The sequence below is a fragment of the Eumetopias jubatus genome, unplaced genomic scaffold (assembly GCF_037043125.1).
Source record: "Eumetopias jubatus isolate StellerSeaLion01/CBP00866 unplaced genomic scaffold, mEumJub1_p1.0 scaffold_4, whole genome shotgun sequence".
Classification (NCBI taxonomy): domain Eukaryota; kingdom Metazoa; phylum Chordata; class Mammalia; order Carnivora; family Otariidae; genus Eumetopias; species Eumetopias jubatus.
Genome location: NW_028274810.1, coordinates 36,128,398 through 36,150,877, shown reverse-complemented (window position 1 = coordinate 36,150,877; position 22,480 = coordinate 36,128,398). Strand labels below are relative to the sequence as shown.

General features: G+C 35.1%; 1 protein-coding gene across 1 annotated transcript in view; it reads right to left on the bottom strand.

Moving 5' to 3' along the window:
* Positions 1–663: 663 nt before the first annotated feature.
* Positions 664–22,480, bottom strand: part of SYDE2 (synapse defective Rho GTPase homolog 2) — a 45,437-nt gene continuing 23,620 nt past the window's right edge. Inside the window, exons 5-7 of the mRNA XM_028102538.2 lie at positions 9,897–10,078; positions 6,843–7,074; positions 664–1,241 (exon numbers count right to left, since the gene is read on the bottom strand). Coding sequence (XP_027958339.2) covers positions 742–1,241; positions 6,843–7,074; positions 9,897–10,078 — 914 coding nt within the window. The 3' untranslated portion in view covers positions 664–741. The remainder of the gene's footprint in view (positions 1,242–6,842; positions 7,075–9,896; positions 10,079–22,480) is intronic.

The window sequence follows — 22,480 nt, the reverse complement described above, 5'->3', positions numbered from 1 at the left end:
TCAAGTGTTTCTATGGAACTTCTTTAACTTAAATGTTCTTTCCCTGAAAAAGACATTTTAAGCTAATAATTTTGGCCTCACGACATATATGCTTTAAAGATACATGTGATTCTGCAGCCAATGCCTCCCCCATTCTAATATCTATCCATATATGCACTTATAAATAGACACATTTTCAGGATTATAAAAATATTTAATTTTTATAAGCTTAAATAATTACTGAATGTTAATACAGAATACATTAATATCTGTATAATTTTACTTTATTTATAAAAAGGTTTTTTATAGCAGCATTTGCATTGCAAATGAAATATGATCAAATGATGTTGCGGAGTATGTGGACTCACACTGCAAACCAGACAGAGCAGCTGCCACGTTCCTCTGTAAGAAACATCTGTTCCAGCTCCAAAAGAGCAGTACCTGTAATGTACAAAAACCATGAGGGGCTAATAACTTATCTGAACCTTATAAGTGCATTTAAAAGTTATCTCCATAGAATGGGCCATATTTGTTAAAAGATCCACAAGTCCAAGTTATCTTTGCCCCAAGAAAAATTTTCTAATGAAGATAAGTAAAAACTTAATGAATAGTGTTTTTAATTGAATCACATGAACTTACTAGAAATTAATGGAATTTTCAAGAGTAAAAAAATAAAACCATCACTGTGAGCGGTATAAGAAAGTGAGAAAGACTGATTTGAAATTTAAAACATTACAAAAAAGCAAATTAAAACTCTCAATCTCAAACACTCATATTAAGCTTGTTTTTGTTGAGTTCACGCTCCAGATTTCCAATCAAAGTATCAATGCTTTCCTGTAGATCTTTAAGATTGACTTTTCGATCCACTGTAGACTCAATTGTCTGCATTGTCAAGTATGTCTGAAATGTGTAGTCTTTGGACATGGGTACTGGCTGTTCAATCATTATATCTGGTCCATACATTTTGCTACAATTTTCTCCATTTTCTCTATCTTCTGAGGGGACATCATCATAATCTACATCATTAAAATTTTCTTTTGTCTTTAAAAAGTAGTTTTCTCCACAACTGCTCCAGTCTCCTGCATAACGATTGCTAACTGGGCTGTCTAATCTGGTTTGCCTTGGTCTAAGTATTCTTGATGAATCAGTACCACTCAAATTTAACATGCAAGGTCGTTCTTTCTTCCTCCTCAAATAATTTAGAGAAGAATTCTGCTCTGGAAACAAGTTGTCTGTTGATTCTTTGACAGTTAAACGTTGCACTAGAAACAAACAATAAATTTGCTTAGTCATAGCCATCCAACTGGCCTTAAAAAAACAGAGCAAAGATAAGACGTTTAATAATCAACTACAAACATGCATTAAAACAAAACATGCACACTATTAAAAAATAAAGCATTCCATAATTACTTTTTTCTATCACCAGAAATAATCAAGATTAGGGACAGAAGCTAGTAGAATGTTCAATGGTGCTAATTCATGCCATATCATAACATCCCCAAACAAATTTCTGATGTTGATTAACTTTCGGTGCAAGTTAATTATTATCTAGCTATAATTCAAAGAGTAGCTAAGCTGGTAGCTTCTTCTAAATTAAAAGCTACAGTAAAAAAGCAGGCAAGGCATGTTGGTGTACAAACAAAACAAAACCAAAAGTTCCTTCTTCTGCAAACGTCTAAATGAGGCAAAGGCATCTAAAGTGCTCACTCTAACCTTTGTGCGTTTTTTGCAATTCTATTAGCAGCAGTGTCATAATTTTTTTTACTAAGCAGCCCAAATTTCACTTTGATAAAATGCACAAATACTAGACTTGACCACTTGTTACCTGAGTTTGATTACACAGCATTAGCTACTAATAGTCTTCATTTATTGCCTGAAAACAGTACAGATATTTTATTTTCCCATTCTGGTTAGGTATCTAACAATCTCAAGTAACATTCTTCATATTAATATTCATTTCTTCTAAGAGTACACATTGTGCTGGCCATACAGATTACTATGATATACACATCATGACAAACCAAGGCTTTACTGCTTACCTTTTTTGTGAATATTGGACAAAACATTTGTCTAAGGTTCCTTCTGTATATAAAATGGACTTAAATGTTGAGGCATAGCTTTTAAAAACTGTCCATAATACCTTTCTCTTTCTGCCTGTTTAGTCTCCATTAATAAATGACTCTCCATTTATACTTTCTTTCACTACGATACATATTATCAGTGTGAATATATTATCAGTAGTAACACACCCACTTTTCACACTCCAGCATATAATGAATGCTTGTTTCCTACTGTAGAAAATAAGATAATTAAAAAGTAATACAAACATGTATATAGTTCTAGTTTTCCAGACTTACAGTGATCTTAACAACACTTTTCAGATCACATAATTTTTTTTACTTAGATTTTATTAAAATACTTGATAACTATATATAGGTATGTTTTTAACATTTCCATTTGTCTGTATTTTTATGATGGCCAGTATATATAATTATGAACAGCTAAAATCGCTTGGTCAAAAATTTTCTGGAAAATAAAGGTCTGGTAGTTACTTTAAATTGGTCTTTAATAGCAATATTAATATAGAATGTCCCATGCCATTAATCGATGCAATTATCTGAATTTTTTCCACTGTTTAATTATTCAAATTCCTTTTTCTGCTCTACCTGCTAATACCTACTAAGTCTCCTTGCCTTTCTCCCTCATTTTCTGTGCTATTCCTATTTTTAATGCTTAAGTGTAATGACTGTTGTTTTCATTACAGGACTTTGCTAACTTTGAAATCATCTGGTTTGTGGTCCAAAGTAAAACTTTTTTTTTTTTTTTTTTAAGTAAGCTCTATGCTTAGCAACACGGTTAAACTCATAACCGCAAGAGTTGCATGTTTTACCAACTGAGCCAGCCAGGCACCCCAAAGTAAAACATTTCTGACTGTGGGTTGAGCTTATCTTGTTGTGTCCTGACATTCACCTGCAAAACCCAGATTTATTTTGTTGCCAATTACTTAAAGTTGTTTAACTAAATCCCTATTCAAACATGATTTTTGTATATTTTCTTGGAAAATATTTAAGAAAGCAATTATAGTATTTTATATCTTTTCGACTAAAAATTCAATTTGTGAAAAATCAACTTCACTGACTTTTTAAACTACTGATGGTGGACTTGTTTCCTATAAAAAATGCAGAGAAAATGGCCAATTTTAACCCCAAAAGGAAAGTTCTGGTTTTCCCAGCACTATGACTGGCCAACTCCAACAGAATAAAATTTAAAATGCAATCTGTTTGCTGAAAATGTTTCAAAATGTAATGATAAGTACTAAGAAACTTAATTTTCTTATCTTGTTCTACCGATCGATTTATATTTTAATCACCACTTTATTAGCCTTTTATATATAGTATCATTGCCTTATTTAACTGAATATATCAAGTGCCTAGTTAATGCCAAGCACTGTCTTAGAACTTGGGTGCATAAGGTAAGCGAAATATTATCCCTGACCTCATCAGGCTTAGTCTAGTGAGAAAAATGAAACAAAAAGAAATAAGAAAAAAATTATAGCTTTTCCCCAAAAAACCTGCCCCAAATTTACTCATCATAGAAAATGTGATACAGCAAACAGCTGGTCTAGGAGTTACACTCTCTCTAAAGCTATTTCCCCATCTGTAAAGAGAAAGTAAATTTCAATATTCTTCTTAAAACAGCAAAACCATTTTTAAAAAGCAACAATTTTGAAAAAATCCAATACATAAAAAAGATGAAAAGAAGACTATTTTGATCAAAAGGGAAGTGTGTTGACATTTTGTTCCCTCACCCGTTGCCAATCTGGCTCCAAAGCTGCTTCCAAAGAACCTTAGGGCTTGGCAGAGGACAATCTGAAATGCCACCAGCAGGATGATTTTTACCTTCCAGTTCCAATAAGCTAGGATTCTAACTGATCACTTTGCAGATACGATTTTTCAAATGGAAAGCTTAAAGCAAATTTTATCATTGCCCCAAATTAAAAAACAAACAAATAATAATACAAAAATTAAAGTAAAAAAAGAAGGTGGTGGAGGGAAGGGTGGAACCAAGTCTTTTTACCTCTGGAGTAGGGGAAATTCCACAAAAAGAAAAATAAGTAAGATATGCATACAGCAAGGAGGGTCAAACCCTTCTACCTGATGCACAGAGACGAGCATTCACCAAGTTCATATGCTATGGCCCGTTCTCCGTATCACTACCAATTTTCTCAGGCATGGTAACCGCACTGCTTCTGCTTGATGTCTGCCTTTCCTTGAATCCAAAAGCAAATGATTTAGAGGGCCAAATTAACTGGTATTTATTTTCCCTATCTTTCTGCCCTTTATCTGAGGTACTATACCTAAAGAAAAATACAGGTTATTAGAAAAGGGGGCAGGTTTTTTCTTTCTTTCTTTTTTTTTTTTTTAATTGAAGTACAGCTGACATATGGCTGGATCACTTTGAGGTGTAAACAGAGTGAATCAACAACGCTCCACATTACACAGTGCTCACCACGATAGGCGTAGGGACCCTCTGTCACCAACATTATTACAACAATGTTGACTATATTCCCTATGCTGTCCTTTTCACCTCCTGGACTTGATTTGATTCGATAACTGGAAGTCTGTATCTCTTAGTCCTCTCAACCTATTTCACTCCTCCCTCCACCCACCTCCTCTCTGGCAACCACCAGTTTGTTCTCTTGTACTTATGAGTGTATTTCCAGCTTTTGTTTTGGTTCGTTTGGTTTTTTAGCTTCCATATGTAAGTAAAATTATATGGTATTTGTCTTTGACTTACTTCACTTGACATGATAACCTCTTGGTCCATCCATGTTGTTGTGAATGGCAAGATCTCCTTTTTTTAAATAGCTGAGTAATATTCCATAGTGTGTGTGTGTGTGTGTGTGTGTGTGTGTGTGTGTGTGTGTGTTTCACATCTTCTTTATCCTTTCATCTACTGATGGGCACTTAGGCTGCTTCTACATCTTGGCTACTATAAAGCTGCAATAAGCACAGGGGTGCATATATCTTTTCAAATTCGTGTGTTCATTTTCTTTGGGTAAGTACCCCACAGTAGAATTACTGGATTGTATGCTATTTCTAGTTTTTTGAGGATCCTCCATACTGTTTTCCATAGTGGCTACACCGTTTACATTCCCACCAACACTGCACAAGGCTTCTCTTTTTCCCACATCCTCACCAATGCTTGTTATTTCTTATCTTTTTAGTATTAGTCATTCTGACAGGTATGAAGTGATCTATCACTGTGATTTTGATTTGTATTTCCCTGATGATCAGTGATGGTGAGCATCTTTTCATGTGTCTGTTGGCCATCTGGATGTCTTCTTTGGAAAAATGTCTATTCAGGTCCTCTGGGGCAGTTATTTTTAAATAACATTAACCTCTGATACAGAATTAATAATAAAGAAATCAGGTACTGATACTAAACTCCGGGTAAGCAAGTTTTCATTTGTGATTAGCATGATTAAGATGGTTCCTTTCCCAATTCCTGATGCTTATGAGAATTAAAGCAGTTGTAGGAAAAACTATAGGAGACACACATTTAAAACTTTAACCTGAGAGCTCCCTTATGTTGGGTACCAAATGCAGAAATCAAACCAATTATCAGAGCGTCTTGATTCAGGATTTTTAAATAATTAATAATATATACCAATTCAATTAAAATATAAATTGGAAATGGTTTTTAAGCCTGTGTTTGAAAGAAAGCAAAAATTTTAACTTTATAAATTTAAAAGTTGAAATTTTTTTATTCACTTTCTATAATTAATTAGATGTATTTTAAAAGACTAAATCAAGCATTTCTTTGTACTTTGGTCTATCCTCATATGTATCCTTAAAAGAGTAACAAAGAGCTAACTTTATGCAAAACACTTTGCTCAATGCCTTAGATGCTTTGTCTACAGAATTTTCACAACAACCCTGAGGTAGGCACTATTTATAGAGAAGCATACTGAGGCTTAGGGGAATTAAATATGTGCCTGGGCCACAATCCGGATCCAAATCCAAGACTGACTCCAGGGCCCAAGCACTTTTACCACTCTGTGCTACACAAAGCCCCTAAGTATTTTCATGTTTGGTATTATGCAGGGTGGGGAAGGGGAATGGGAGTTACTACAGGATAAGAAAATTTTGAAACTTAAATACAGCATCCTATATAGAACATCTAGTTAAATAGATATTCCTTTTAGCTCTGAAACTATGTAAGAGAGATATTAGGAAAATAACTGTCAGCTTTTTGTTATTGACTGGAACAAGCGATAGATAAGTAAGATGGAAAGATCAAAGATGATTGTCAAGTTAAGCCTGGATAATTTGAAGAACAACCATGAATACAGTAAAGATGTCAGGAAGAAGAACTGAATGAAGGCGAAAAATGAATTCTACTTCATACCATTTGAACTAAAAATGAGAAGGGTAAAGAAATTAGTATTTACAGATTACCTATTAAGTGACAAGAGCTGTGCTGAGCACCTTACAAACATAACTTTTTATTTAATTCTCCTATAAATTCTATAAACATATTATTAAATCCATACGATAAAAGATGATATTGAAGCTCTAAGATGTTAAAGAACTTGCCCAAGATCAGACTGCTAATAAGTAACACAACCAGGATACAAATCCAGATCTGACCAAAATGGGTACATTGATTTATATGTCTACAATATTATCAGCAAAAGCAAAAAATTTAAATGGAGAAATTTAAAGGTATCAATTCATAACTCTTTGAAAAAGCAAAATCTAGAAAAGATTTTCTTGAATCATATATGGGCATATTTAATGATTAGCTAATTCAAATACCCTAACACTGAAAGAGAAAAATATTTCCATAGAATCATTTACCTGGCCAGAGTTGAAGTAAGTAATGAAGAACTTCAATATGTTTTTTAAAATCCAAAGCACTTGCAAGTTCCTCTGAATCAGTAAAGACTCTGTTGTTATGGGTGGAAGTCTCTTGCCTCTGACTTAATAATACTGGTCCAAAGCACACGGCCAAATTCTGGCAAGTCATCTTATTCACTTCATGATAAGAAGCCACCAATTTCAAATGATCCAGCAACATCTTTAGGGTTGCCTAAATTAAATTAAATTACATTTCACTTAATAGAGTTATACACAGGGGCAAATTCAAGGACACAATTTATAGCAGAAAATACAGAGAGGCATCCTGTCACTTTTTAAAAAGTTGTTTCAAAGATTTGGTTCTAAGTTGGATATTTGGAACTTTGAAACATATTTTCTTATAAAAACATTACATAGGACCCTTAGGTTCCGATGACATAATTTGATCCATTAAATGGTTAAAATATATACTCTTTATAAAAGGCTCATGAATGCATTCCAAATTTTTTATAAATTAATTAATTATATATATAAAATATTAATTATAAATTAATAAAACTGGAGTCCCTGTGAAAATATACATCAACATTTTCCTCTCTTTCCTCCTCTAAAATGACAACCGCAAAGGCTGTGATGGTAAGTAAGAGTGTTCATCTTTAAGCACAGATAAATCCTGTAGTCATAAATAGGGGACTGCCATCCTTAAATCTAGGAAGCTAACAATTTCAAACATGACCCAGTCTTTCATGATTCAGATTAGGAAAAAGGCCAATGCACTTAACTAATAAATACTTCAAGTAGACAAATGATGAAAAGTATGGCTAGAAATAACAGAAAAATTTGTTGAAAAAGAATACTTTTTAATACTTGAAGGAACTAATAAGGGGAGTTTGCTCAAGAAGTAGAAGGTTACTTAGGTTCAAGCAATTATGGAAAAAAATGTTTCTGAAGTACTGGCATATGATCATTTAACAAATAAAATGAGTATATAATTTCTTCTTTATAATTAAAGAAATGAATGACAAATAAAACTGTAATTCTAAAAATTGAAAAAAATCAAAGTGACATATTTCTAGAGCCAAAAGTGACAACTGGATTCAGTGATCAGAAGGTCATTAGAAACCTTGGCAAAAACAAGTCTAGAGAGGCGGGGTGGGAAGCCAGATTACCATGTGTTGAGTAGTCAAGTGTGGTGAAGAAGTAAGGACAGCCGAAATAAACATTCCTTCAATGTTTGGCTGTGAAAGAAAGGAATGAAGAGAGAAGGAAAGCCAGAGACTATAATTGATATTTTGAAATAAAAAAATCAAATATATGAATCATAAAAACAATGTAAATAATAAGTATCTGTCCCTTTTCTCCATTCACTATGCATTTCCTAACATAACTGGGACCCTACATTCATTGACATCTTAAGGCTAGTTTCAGCATATTGTGCTGTGAACCACCCCCCCCCCCACACACACACCTCCGATTAAATACCTTAGGTTTAATCTCAATTGCAAGCCAAGAAATACAACTTAAAATAAAAAAATATTTTCTTGTCTACAATGTAAGATGAGCTTAAAAATGTAATTGTTGTGTCCTTCTTGAAAAGTAACATGAAAATGTATTAAGAACCTTTAAATGTTTACATCATTTAAATCAATAATTCCACTCTGAGATTTTATTCTAAATACGTAATTCTAACTGAAAAGAAATCTCTGCATACAAATATATACAAATAGGTTCAAAACCTAAATATTACACAAAAGAGAATAGTGACAAATTATGTCAAGTTCACTCAATGGAATATTATGAAGCCTTTTTAGAAAGGACGCCAATTGTATGAGCTTTAGGGCCTGAAAGGCCTAAATTCAGATAACAGACTACAACACTCATAAAAAGCTACATAATTTGGATAAGTGTTTAAATACCTGGATACTCATTTCTTCACTGATAAGTAAAATGACACAATTTTACCTTCTATCAAAGAAAGAATATCTCTATCCCTTCACCCCACCCTTCTGCTGCTGCCTACTCTTCGTAGCTGTTCCCCTCTTCCCACCCAAAGGAGTAGTAATTGCTAATCTAATTGGAGTGAGCACAGGATGTTCAGAAGACTATAGTAAACTGGCGAATGAAGTTCTGGGGCTTAACATTTCTATATGTTCGGGCGCCTGGGTGGCTCAGTCGGTTAAGCGTCTGCCTTCGGCTGAGGTCGTGATCCCAGGGTCCCAGGCTCAAGCCCCAAGTTTGGCTCCCTGCTAAGCAGGGAGTCTGCTTCTCTCTCTCCCTCTGCCCCTTCCCCACCTTGTGCTCTCTCCCTCTCTCTTTCTCTCAAATAGATAAAATGTTTTTTAAAAAATTTCTATATATGCCCTTTCTACCGTCACATGATAAAAAATATAGGTAAAGTTGGTCTCATCTGGACAAGCCCGGCCCTATCACCCTTATTCTCCCTTTTGTTCTAAGGAACAACAGCTAGTTAGGCTAAGACTGTTCTGCAGACCCAGCTATCCTACTATCTGCTCTGCAGGCATGCCTGAAGATACTGATCTCAAGATTTAGACTGTGAGGAGGCGGCAAATGGAAAGAAGCAAGAAGGAAAGAAATGGTGGTGGTGAGGGTTGCTTAAGTCTTGAGGCTAAGGCACATATACTGAAACAGTTACCATATTTTTTAAATACTAAAAGGAAATAAACTAATATGTTAATTGTTGCCTTTGGATATTGATAATTGCAATTTTCCATTCTTTTTTATATCTTCCCAATTTTTCTATAATAAACATGTACTATTTTAATAATAAGATAATCATACTTTTAAAAAAATGTACGGGAAGTACCTGTGCCTAAACTAAAATTATACACAGAAAAGATAAAATTCTTATCTAGATTTATTCTGTTTAAGAAGCAGTTTTTAAATGTATGCTGTTTAAGGAGACTTTAGTAAAGGCAGAGCTTAAACTCGTAGTGCCACAAATACGAAATACCTGTAAAATTATTTGTAGCTCTGGAGCTAAGTATATATTCATTAGCCGGCTTTTAGGGAAAAAGGTATACCACATATGTTTACCTTCTCAACATCAGGAAGACAATCAAGCAGGTCAACAGTGTCCTTAGAGTCACTCGGGTCATTCTCACATCCTCTTGATGACATTTTCAAAGGATTTTTTGCCATTGCGTCTAATACAGCCTCATAAAGCTGCTTTGTTATCAGGGGAGAAGGAAGTTCTCTTAGATAGTCCTTAAGAACGCCTTTTGAAAACAAAAACAGAGAGATAGCAATTGGTCTTCAGAACAAAATTTAAAAACTGTGAATTTTTTTAAAGTATTGTTATAGCCAACCTTTAATATCCTGAAGATAATAAAAACAACAACAAAGACCTATTAGAACAAAACACTAGCATTTTTTAATCTTATAAATTGCCTCAGTAATTGACTTCTTGTTTTGAAAGCATGCTAAAAATGCACACACATAATTTCCAATGATCATACATATTAGGTTTGTTATTCATAAAGTAAGCAATTCATGATACATATACTCTATTGATTCTGGCCCTCCTTAAATACATGTGAAACAAAAGTTGAGAAAACAAGGCACACTAATATTAATTATAAATTATTCCAATTACATGAATCTTGATTTTCTAGACTTTTGAAATTTAAAGAATACAATGGCCATGTACAGCATGGTGACTATAATTAGTAATACTGTATTGTATATTTAGAAGTTGCTAAGAGAGTAGACCTTGTTTTGTCTTGTTTGCTTATTTACTGATGAGAAACAGAGTATTCTTCCTTACATTGCTTTGTAGATTTTGGGTGTTGTATCCAAAGAGAAGGCTGGATCAAAATATCTGTTTGAATAAACTGGAATCACATCTTCCTGCTATGCCATAAGATTTTTAAAAGTGGGGTACATCACAGTATTCCAAAGTATGGATGTTCCAGAATTTTATCTAGGCAGTCACTACAGATGGAATACTTGGGTTGTTTCTAATCTTTTGTTATTCCAAAACATGCTACAATGAATAGCCTTGCACATTATTACTTGTATGTATGCAGATATGTCTATAGGATAAACTCTCAAAACAAGATCACTAAATCAAAAATGCACTTGTGATTTCGAGGGGAAAGGAGGGGTAAGGATGTTTCCTAGGTTTGGAGCTTGAGCATCTAGGTGGATAGCAGTGCTATACTTTAAAAAGGGGTGAATAGGGGATAGAAAGGAGTTTCATTTTGAATATATTCAGCATAAAGTATCTATGGGACATTCAAGGTTGCTGGATATAAACATCCGAGGCTCAGGAAAGAGATGGCTGGAGGCCCTGAGAATGGTCAACTTAAAAATGCTTAAAGATGATAACAGAGCTTAGGAATAGCTGAGATGATCAGGGAAGCAAATGATGTGAGAAGGCCCTGAAGAACACCAGCCTTTAAGGGGTTTTCAGGAAGAGGACTTTCCAAAGGGGACTAAAGAAGTACGGGTGGTAAGAGGTGCGGATGGGCTAAGGGGAGGCTGGCGAGTACGCCGCCAAGGAAGTCAAGAAAAGAATGTTTCAAGAAAGGGTTTGCGGTATCAACTGATAGCCAATAATAAGGTTAGATAAGAACCATGTTAAATACTACGGAGCACAGTGTTTCTCAAACTGGGCTGCACACTGAAATAACCTGAAGAACTTAAAAAAAAAAAAATACATTCCAGAGCCCCATACCAGCTCTACTAAATCATAATCCCCAGGGGTCAGGGCTCATATCCTTGTATTTTTAACAAATTCCTGTTGTGATTCTAAGGTTGCGGTTTTTGTAACTAGGTATAAGAAACATGAGATAATTTACGTCAAGGATCAAAAAATGTCCACCAGACAAAGAAGTCAGCTACCTTGGTAAGCACAGCTTCAGGGGAATAAAGGACACAGAAGTCAGGTTGCATTTGGTTAGGAAGTAAATGGATGTTAAAGAAATAGAGAAAAAGAAAGAAAGATAGGAAATCTGCTCCAGAAATCTGGCTTTGAGAGAAGGTGATAACCACAGATGAGTGGGAAGGGGAGAAACAGGATCAAAGCAGGGATTTTTTTTTTTTTAAGATGAAAGAGACTTGAACATTTAAATGCTAATATAAAGAAGATATTAAAATGGCTTTCAAGGTCCAAGAGAGAGGAATAAGTTGAGCAAAATCCCCAAAGAGGAAAGAAGAAGAGACTCCTGAGAACACATGAAGGAATTAAAACGAATCCAAAATGTGAAGAAGATAATTTCTATACTCTTACAGAAAAGGCAGTGGAAAAGTGGAAAGGATGTATGCCAAAGAAGGCCTGTCGGCAGGTTGGGTGACACGTAGAGGAGGTTCCTCTCTGATGGCTTCTATCTCCTCCATGAAGTTAGGAGGCAGGGTCATCTACTAGGAGTGACGCGGGTAAAGTGAGATTTGAGGAGTGAGAAAATATTAAACAGACACTCTGGAGAATGAGAGAAGGGGGGTTGGAGAGATAAGAACACATATTCATTAGCAGACACCACTGAAAGCCCAGTTAATTCTGAAGTCCATGGATTTATACTAGTATCAAGATATACCCTTGTGTGATTTTTTTCTAGTAGCGATCATTAACTCAGATACAGGCTAGAAAAAGAGACCAGTTGTTCCAGACAACACGGAGTAATGCGGACCAGATTTAACTTCCTGCCTGAAACAACTGGCAACACCAGATAAAATATCTAGAAACAAAACAGAACAGAACAAAACAAAACAAAACTATGTTCAACACATTAGACATCAGGCAACGAAGGATATCCCTAAGGGATGGAAAACTAATGAAGTGTGCCCATAAATGCCTCCGCTTGCTGCCTGAAAGCCTTTCGAGGTCACAGTGAGGAGGTGCAAATACAGGTAGCTAGTAGGTCTAGCTAAGTTGAGGAGAGGAAGCTAGAAGTCTAAGGAGATCCAAGCAGCTAGAGCTTGAAGGACAGTATTAGAGAGTAGACAGCTGTCCAGAAAAAAGGCTGGATACTTCCAAATCCCCCTGAGTTTCTATCTGAGTACTGATCAGCATGTGCAGGTGAGGAAACTAACCAAAGCTGGAGAAATACCTGCCCCAAAAGATTAGAGGGAACAATTTCAGAAGCTTACACTGGCAGGCAGTAATTCCTGTCCTAAGCAACCACAGTGGAAAAACTTCGTAACTCATGAGATTTGGGTACAGTACTGTTATAGGTTGAATTATGTCTCCCACAAAGAAAATATATTTAAATCTTAAATATATTTAAGTCTTAGTCCCCAATACCTCAGAATGTGGTCTTCTTTGGATCTTTACAGAGATAATCAAATTAAAATGAGGTCATTAGGGTGGGTCCTAATATAATATGACTGGTATTCTTATAAAAGGGGAATTTGGACACAGAGACAGATATACATAGATGGAAGAGGATGTAAAGAACACCTTGTGAAGACAGAGGATTGGAGTGATGCATCTATAAACTTAAGGAATGCCAAAGATTGCCAGCAAATCACCAAAAGCTATGATGAAGCAAGGAAGAATTTCTCCACAGGTTTGAGGGAGCAAGGCCCTGCTGACATCTTGATTTCAGACTTCCCCCAGCCTCCAGAATCATGAGGCAATAAATTTCTGTTGTTTTAACCACCTAGCTTATGGAACTTTGGTACGGCAGCCATAGGAAACTAATATGAGTACACAGAAGGGTTTTGCTTCAGTAGTGGATCAAAGAAATAGAAAAAGAGATGGCTTGTTTAAAAGCTGCTCTCATTCTACTTACAAGCACAACTAAAAAGAATCAAACTGTTCCTAAGTAACCTAACTGTCTACCAGAACAAAGCCCAGAAGTGTCTAAAAGGATAAAAAAAACCTAGCACCCAAGAAGATAAAATTCACATCTGACATCTAACAAAAAGTTACAGTGTATATAAAGAAGCAGGCAAATATGATCTATAATGAGGAGGAAAATCAATCGCGAACCAACCCAGAAATGACATAGATGATAGGACATTGAAACAGTTATTATATGGTATTTCATATATTCGTGAAGCCAGAAAAAAGACTGAACATGCTAGGTAGAGACACAGAAGGTATGAAAAAAGGTCAAACTTCTAATAGTGAAAACTAAATATCAGAGATTAAAAATACAATGGATGAAATTAATATTAGCAGAGAATATTAATGACTTGAAGACACAGCAATAGAAATAATCTAAAATTAAACAAAGATTGAAAAAGACTGGAAAAAATGAACAGAATATAGGTGAGCTGTAAAACAAACACAAGTGACCTAATACATGTGTAACTGAAGTCTTTAAAGGAAAGGGGGAGGTAGATGGGTGAGTCAAAACCACAGTCATAGTTAAAGATTTCAACATGCCTCTCTTAACAAGAAGAAAGAATACACATAAAGACATGGAGGATTGAAACATACCCTCATTATTAATCAACCTGACTGCATTGGTAATTATAGCATATTACATTCCAAAACACCAGAGCACATTCTTCTCAAGGGTTCAAATGAAAACATTCACCACAGAAGAGCATGTCCTTGATGTTAAAGTAAGTTTAAATAAATACAAAAAGATGGGGCGCCTGGGTGGCTCAGTTGGTTAAGTGTCTGCCTTCGTCTTAGGTCATGATCCCAGGGTCCTGAGATTAAGTCCCACATAGGGCTCCCTGCTCAGCAGGGAGTCTGCCCCTCCCCACCCCATTCGTGCTCTCTCTCTCACTCGCTCACTCTCTCCCTCTCTCTCTCATAATAAATAAATAAAATCTTAAAAAAAAAACAACGAAACAAAAAGATTCAAGTCACATGAAGTATGTGCTATAATTATAATGGAATTAAATGAGAAATTAATAATTTTAAATATCTGGAAAATTCCCTAAATATTTTGACACAAACCAACATACTTCTAAATAACTCATGAATCAAACAAGGAAAAGGAAAATCAGAATGTGTTTGAGTTAAGTGAAAATTAAAACACAACACATCAAAATTTGTGGGATGAGTTTAAAGCAGAGTTTAGAGGGAAATCTATAGGACTAAGTGTCTACATTAGAAAAGAAGGAAGGTCCCAAATCAATGGCTTGGGTTTCTTTCTTAAGAAAATAGAAAAAAAAAAAAAAGGAGCAAATTATACTCAAAGTGAGTAGAAGAAAGGAAACTATAAAGATGAGAGAAGAAAGGCCAGTATTACCCTGATACCAAAACCAGATAGAGACATCACAAGAAAACTACAGACCAATATCTTTTAGGAATACAGACACAAAATTCCTCAACAAATGCTGGCACACTAAATCCAGCAAAATATGAAGGAGGGAGGAGGAGGGAGGAGGAGGAGGAGGAGAAAAGAAGAAGAAGAAGAAGAAGAAGAAGAAGAAGAAGAAGAAGAAGAAGAAGGAGAAGGAGAAGGAGAAGGAGAAGGAGAAGGAGAAGGAGAAGGAGAAGGAGAAGGAGAAGGAGAAGGAGAAGGAGAAGGAGAAGGAGAAGGAGAAGGAGAAGGAGGAGAAGGAGAAGGAGGAGGAGGAGGAGGAGGAGGAGAAGGAGAAGGAGAAGGAGAAGGAGAAGGAGAAGGAGAAGGAGAAGAAGAAGAAGAAGAAGAAGAAGAGGAAGAAGAAGAAGAAGAAGAAACATCATGACTAAGTGGGATTAATCTCAGGAATGCAAGGGTTGGCTTAACATCTGAAAACCAATTAATGTAATATACTATATCAATAAAATAAAGAACATAAACCACATGATCATTTCAATAGGCTCATAAAAGTCACTGAACACACTTTCATGATAAAAATACCAAACAAACTTGGAATAGGAAGGAACTTCCTCAACTTGCTAACGGGGATCTATGAAAAATTCAGTTAACATCATAACTAATGGTCAAAAACTAAATGCTTTTCTCCTAAAATCAAGAACAAGACAAGGATGTTCACTCTTGCCACTGCTGTTCAACATATATTGGAGGTTCTAGCCAGGGCAACTAGGCAAGAAAAAGAAATAAGAAGGATCCATCTTGGAAAGAGAGAAGTAAAAGTATCTCTATTTGAAGATGATATAATCTTATATATAGAAAATCCTAAGGAATCCACTAAAATAATAGAACTAATAAATGAGTTTAGCGAAGTACAAGATCAATATGCAAAAATCAACTGTATTTCTATACAGTACAATGGAAAGAGAATTGTTTTTTAACAAATAGATTCTGAATGGGACATTTGCATAGTAAAATCACTTAGGACAAAGGCAGGACTTCAGCTGGAAATATAACCATTGGTGAGATATCACAGTGTTCACTGAATAAATGGGAATGCCCAAGAGTTCTGCAGATGTTAAACAGGAAAGATAGAGGTGGTGGTGCCATGAGCCTCAAGAGAGCTTCATTCCTCAGGAGAGCATAAGTTTCTACTCAACAATGAAAAGATAATCTGGAAATAGCATTAGTAAACCAAGAGATTACTGACCAAACTTCTTCCTTGACATACATAAAGAAATATGATATATATATAAAGGGCTTGGCATATCATAACAATCAATACATGTTAAATGTACACTGATGATAATAATAAAGCATTTTATACACAGTAGACATGAGTACTTGTTTATTCCCATTTCTTAAGTTATATCATGTGATTTTTTTTTTTTTTTACTACCATCATTAGTTTTGCAGTCTAAACCTACTTACAATGAATAGCAACATTTGGTGTAAAGAGGACCACTGAGTTAGATTTAGAAAGTGAAAATGCAATTTCCTGTAGTTTGCCAAACAAAGACACTACCTACCCTCTAGGGCATGATTAAAAAAAAAAAAAAGATTCCAAATGTGTTCCTTAACAAAGCATGACTTGTTAGTTCTAACAAAATTTAATATGCCCTGGTAGTTTGAGACTCGCCCTATAAAGCAATTAAATTAAATTAAAACCTAAAAGATCTCCAGAAAAGATAACTTTATAGCTTAGTAAAATACATATTTCAAATATCATTATCCTTTATATAATTAATATACTAAACAATTAATATAAACGGAATTTTAAATTAATCCAAGTTCAAGATTACTTACACTTCACTATAATTTGAGGGCAAGTAAGGGAGAATTATTACTAACAAATACTAAGCCCTTAAAGAATGCTCAATGTACATTATGTTCAATGAAGTGAAAGTTATAGCTCCTTTTCTGTATGTAGACAAAGAGTTCATTGTAAAAATAATCAAAAGATTTCATAAAATGATACCCAGAAGAGGTATTTATACTATGTTGTGACATATACTATGTAACTACCCATCAATCTAGACATTAGCTATATGACCTTATCCCAAAAACTTAGTGACAGACTGGAGTATCTTAAGCCATATTGCCTTAACATCTTTCAAACACTATGAGGACATAAAAACTTTAAGATAATAAGTTTGTGGTGACAATCTTTACTGCTACAGGAACTACTAAAGGAAACTTGGGAAAAACTTCATGGAGAAATTTATTTAGTGCAACACAGTAAATCTTTTATCATGTACTTGAAGAAAATGCAGGCAATTATAGGTAAAGAACTGGTTCTGGCTACATCTCTTAAGCTGCTCTGTAATAGTTAGATACTATGAAACCATATGCCTCTCACCTTCACTCAGGCACAAGGACCGACTATACAGGAAAATTCTACTCATCCCCAGAATAATAGGTATCATCACACTAAAAAGAAAAAAAAAAGCATTCTAATAACTAAAACTACTTCTAACTCTCAAAGACTGGTTTGTAGTATCTGTATTTTATTAATCTCACTTAGCAAAATCACTCTGTTCTCTCTACCTAGAACTCTGGCCCCAGATCTTCCAATGGTTAACTCTGTATTATACAGATCTTAGCTCAAAAGGCACTTCTCAGATGAACTTTCTTCCCTGAACCCCTAGCCACGGGAGTCACCAAGCTGACTACTACTTTCAATCAGTATCATTCCCAATGTCCTACTCATCACTCATAAGTTACCATATCTCACTATTCATTTCATTGATTACTGATTCTCTCTTCCCCCACTAGAATACATACAGAAGGACTAAGATACTGTTCATCTTGTTCACTTGTCCCTGGTGCCTAGAAGAATGCCTGGCATATAGTAAATGTTCAATAAATAGTAAATAAACCAATTAATTTCTAGATAGAGAAGGGTAAGTGACTAAGTAGATTCTGGTTATTCCTATGCAGACTCCCCTTCTCCTTGGCTTTCTTACTTTGATTTCTACAGCCACCAACACACCAGTACCCCAGGAATGTACAGTGTTAAGTTTAAAACTCTGGTTCTGATTTGGAGAAAAATGCCAAAACAAATAATCTTTTAGTATTTACCCTTTAGTACTGCAACACAAATGAACAATTTTTTAAGTTTTGTTTTTTGTTAAATAATCGGGAATAATAATTTAAAAAGTCACTGTAGAATTACACATATTCACCTCAAAGAGTTAGCGGATCACCACCTCCATACCTTTCTTTTAGCCCTCCTAGCTACCTCTACGTCTTTAATGTGCAAGTGCTATTATAAAACTTAGTACATGGAAACTCATCCAACTAACTTGGAAGGAAGGGAAGGAGGGAGGGAGGGAGCGAAGGGAAAGATAGAAAGAGAGAGAAAAATGAAAATGATCATGTTCTAACTCTGCTGTTTCCAAATGACCCTCATTGCCAGGTCTGGGTTTCAGTCTGAGAGGGCATTCCAGCTATCTCTCACCATTCACCTGCCTGATGCTTTCCTCTTTAGCAAGTACTGCAAGTCATGTGGCTTGCCATCTCAAGTTTTTGCTAATAGATTGCTCTCCCTTGCTGGCTAAGTCCAGTTCACCTTTTAAGTTAGCTGAGGAGTCACCTTTCCCACCAAGTTCTCCCTAATTTTCCCACAATTTAAGTTAGGTGTTCCTCCTCATATATTATAATCAGCTGTCTCTTACTCAGTCTTCCCCCTGAGACTAGTATTCTTGAGGGCAGAGATTATCTCTTACACATTGTTGTATTCCAAATGCCTTAGCAAAATGTCTAGTGTATAGTAAGCATTCAATATATGGTGGTTAGATGAATGGATACCATTTTTCTACTAGCAACTGCAGGACTATGAAGATTAATATACTAAATAACCTCATTCTTCAAGTGAGACACTGTCCCCTGAGAAAGTGCCCTTATCCTCTATCACCTACTATAACAAAAAATTAACTCACCAGAACCAGAATACTGAAAATACAACTACCGGACCGTGAGAATCATTCCTTCTCAGGTGAAACTTCTATAGATAATAAAGATACATTAGAGTAGATAGATTTGAACACAGAATCACTGACATTTCCTGAAGTTAATTCTATAAATTTTTTTATTTTATTTTATCATGTTATGTTAATCACCATACATTACATCATTAGTTTTTGATGTAGTGTTCCATGATTCATTGTTTGGTATGAATTGGGACACCCAGTGCCCCATTCAATACGTGCCCTCTTTAATACCCATCACCAGATTAACCCATCTCCCCACCCCTCCCCTCTAGAACCCTGTTTATTTCTCAGACCATAGTCTCTCATGGTTCGTCTCCCCCTCTGATATCCCCCCTCATTTTTCCCTTCCTACTATCTTTTTTTTAAACATAAAATGTATTATTTGTTTCAGAAGTACAGGTCTGTGATTCAACAGTCTTACACAATTCACAGCACTCACCTTAGCACATACCCTCCCCAATGTCCATCACCCAGCCACCCCATCCCTCCCACCCCCCACCACTCCAGCAACCCTCAGTTTGTTTCCTGAGATTAAGAATTCCTCATAATTAATTTTTTAAGTCTATTAACCTACCCCATCCTACCTCACCTATTCTTTCTGAACTTCCTGCTTGCTTTGGTCACACTCCGCAGATGTTACTCAGATCAAATGGCTTTCACTGCCTCAGTATATTTCAATTGCTACATCTATAACCATTCCTCAGTGTTTTGCATTCCTTAGTGTTTATACAGTTTAGATGTCTATGTTCAATCCAGGTAAGGAAAAACAAATAATTTGAAAGTTAATGTGCCAGAGATCAGAGAACATACAATACATATGGTAGGGAAAATGTATATTTAATATGCCTAAATGAAGAAAATTATTAATGTTTTAAAGACAATTTTGGGTTTATTTCTGACCAAGTTTTCTTTTGAGGGAAAATAGAAGAATGAATAATTTAAAAAGAATTAAAATCAGAAAAAGTCATGGTCAAATAAACGTTTAAGCACTGAACTTAGATATCAATGGTTTAATATTGAAATATGAAGTCTATTTTACATAAGGCAGACACATTCAAATTGAATTTTCCTCTGCAGGAGGCTTGTTCTTTTCTAATAATCACTAAATGATAAATATTTTTACTTTTCTCATTTCTTCTTGTTCCCTTGATAAATAAGCCCCATAAACAATTATGAATAGATTTCATACCTTAAATTTTGCACTTCATGGAAAAATCTGGTTTGTCTGGAGCACTTCATTCTGTGTTCCAGACAAACCAACTACTAAGAACACATTAAACTGTGAGTAAATTCTATTCACTTTATTAATAGCTCATTTTTTAGAACTACTGAACTGTTAATTATATTTCAAAGTATACTTAGAAATATGAGTTCACATGGAACAAACACATGAGGCAACATCATTACTGGCCAATCCCCCAAATCAATAATATCCTTTCTTTTGAGACATAATGAGACCTGGTGTATAATTTATTGTAATTTCAATTATTTCTCAATTTTAAATCATTTCACTTGTTCTTTATCAAGAAAGAAAATAGTTCTAGGTTCTTTTAAAAACAGCTTTCCTGGGGCGCCTGGGTGGTGTAGTTGGTTAAGCATCAGACTCTTGGTTTTGGATTGGGTAGTAATCTTGGGGTCCTGGGATCAAGCCCTGCATCAGGATCCACGCCCAGCATGGAGCTGGCTTGGGATTCTCTCTCCTCTTTCTCACTTCCTCTTCACCCCATCTGCACTCTCTCTCTCTAAAATAAATAAATAAATCTGAAACAAAAACAAAACAAAACAAGAAAAAAAACCCCAGCTTTCCTGAAATGGAAGAGTACGAAGAATAGAGCCAAAAAATACCCAATTCATAAATTATGGAAACTCTCTATTTTAGAAAAGAATGCTATAAATTTAATATTCATTCATATCATCTGCACATGCTACAAATTCCTAAGGATCTTGTCATAGCAAATAATCTAATTAAACCACATCATTCATCTTTTTAATTTGTACATATTTGACACGATTTTTATTTTTTATTTTATTTTTATTTCTAAGATAATGCCCCACCAAGGCAAAATCTCATTTCATTTGGTTATAGAGTGTAATTTCCTGGGAATTGCTATTTATAAAATTTCCTTTTAATGAATTCATAAAATGGGTCCTTTGCTGATTTTAATTACTTATTATTAAGGGGAAAATTCTACTTTTTTTGTAGACATGATCCATTTTTTTTTTGTAGAAAGGAAGGATAAACTTTCTTCCTTTACAAAAATAAAAGTACCCAAAATTTCTGATTTGCTAAAATTTATAAGAAAGAAAAAGGGCCTTGGTTTGTTGTCTCTTTTAAAATGGTTGGGATCAAAGTTTTGATGATCTAAGAATAAATATTAAATACTATGAAAATATAGTCATTCAGAGTTCAGAGATTGAGAACCTCAGCTATATGAAAAGCCTCAATCCTAAAAGTAAGTTTTAAAGGATTCCAACCAACAAAAATCTCTTTTAATATGTGCAAGGTGAACCTCCCTCAAATTCTCTCCTAGGCAATTATTTGCATGTAAAATAAAAAATCAAATTAGAGAGATAAATAAACAATATTACAGCATAAAAAAATGGTAGTTAACAGTAGAGAGAACTATCAAAATGACACAGAAGATCTGGAGATACATACCAAAGCATTTATAGGTGAATGGATATGATATCCCAGATATACTTCAAAATAATCCATGTCTGGGGGAGAATCAAATGAGGGGTATAAAAAAGACAGGTTTGGTGGGCGCCTGAGTGGCTCAGTTGGTTGAGTGGCTCAGTTGGTTAAGCGACTGCCTTCGGCTCAGGTCATGATCCTGGAGTCACGAGATCGAGTCCCGCATCAGGTTCCCTGCTCAGCAGGGAGTCTGCTTCTCCCTCTGACCCTCCCCCCTCTCATGCTCTCTCTCTATCTCATTCTCTCTCTCAAATAAATAAATAAAATCTTAAAAAAAAAAGACAGGTTTGGTCATGTGTTGATTATGGAAGCCAGGTGATGGATAAAGAGGGTTTATTACAATTTCTCTCTACTTTTGTATATGCTTCAAAACTTTGCTAATAAGAAGTAAAACAACAACAAAAACAAACATAGAATTATAAGCCAATAGTCCCTGAAGATATCCATTAGTTATGAACAATCTTATAATGGCCAAATTCAAAGGCCTTATTTCTGTTCTCATCTTTTATGATCTCTCCATCAAATGACACTGCCTCACACCTTTCCTTAAACTCTGTTGTCTTTTGTTTCCCAAACTTTCTGACTCCTTTCCTCTCAATCTCTTTAGCTGGATCTTTCTTTGCATGCCTCCAAAGTGTGGAAAGCCTCAAAGCCCTTGTCTTTTCGACCTTTATGGACAATCGCAAGGCAGTAATTACGACTACATGTCAATGACCCTCACACTGCCAT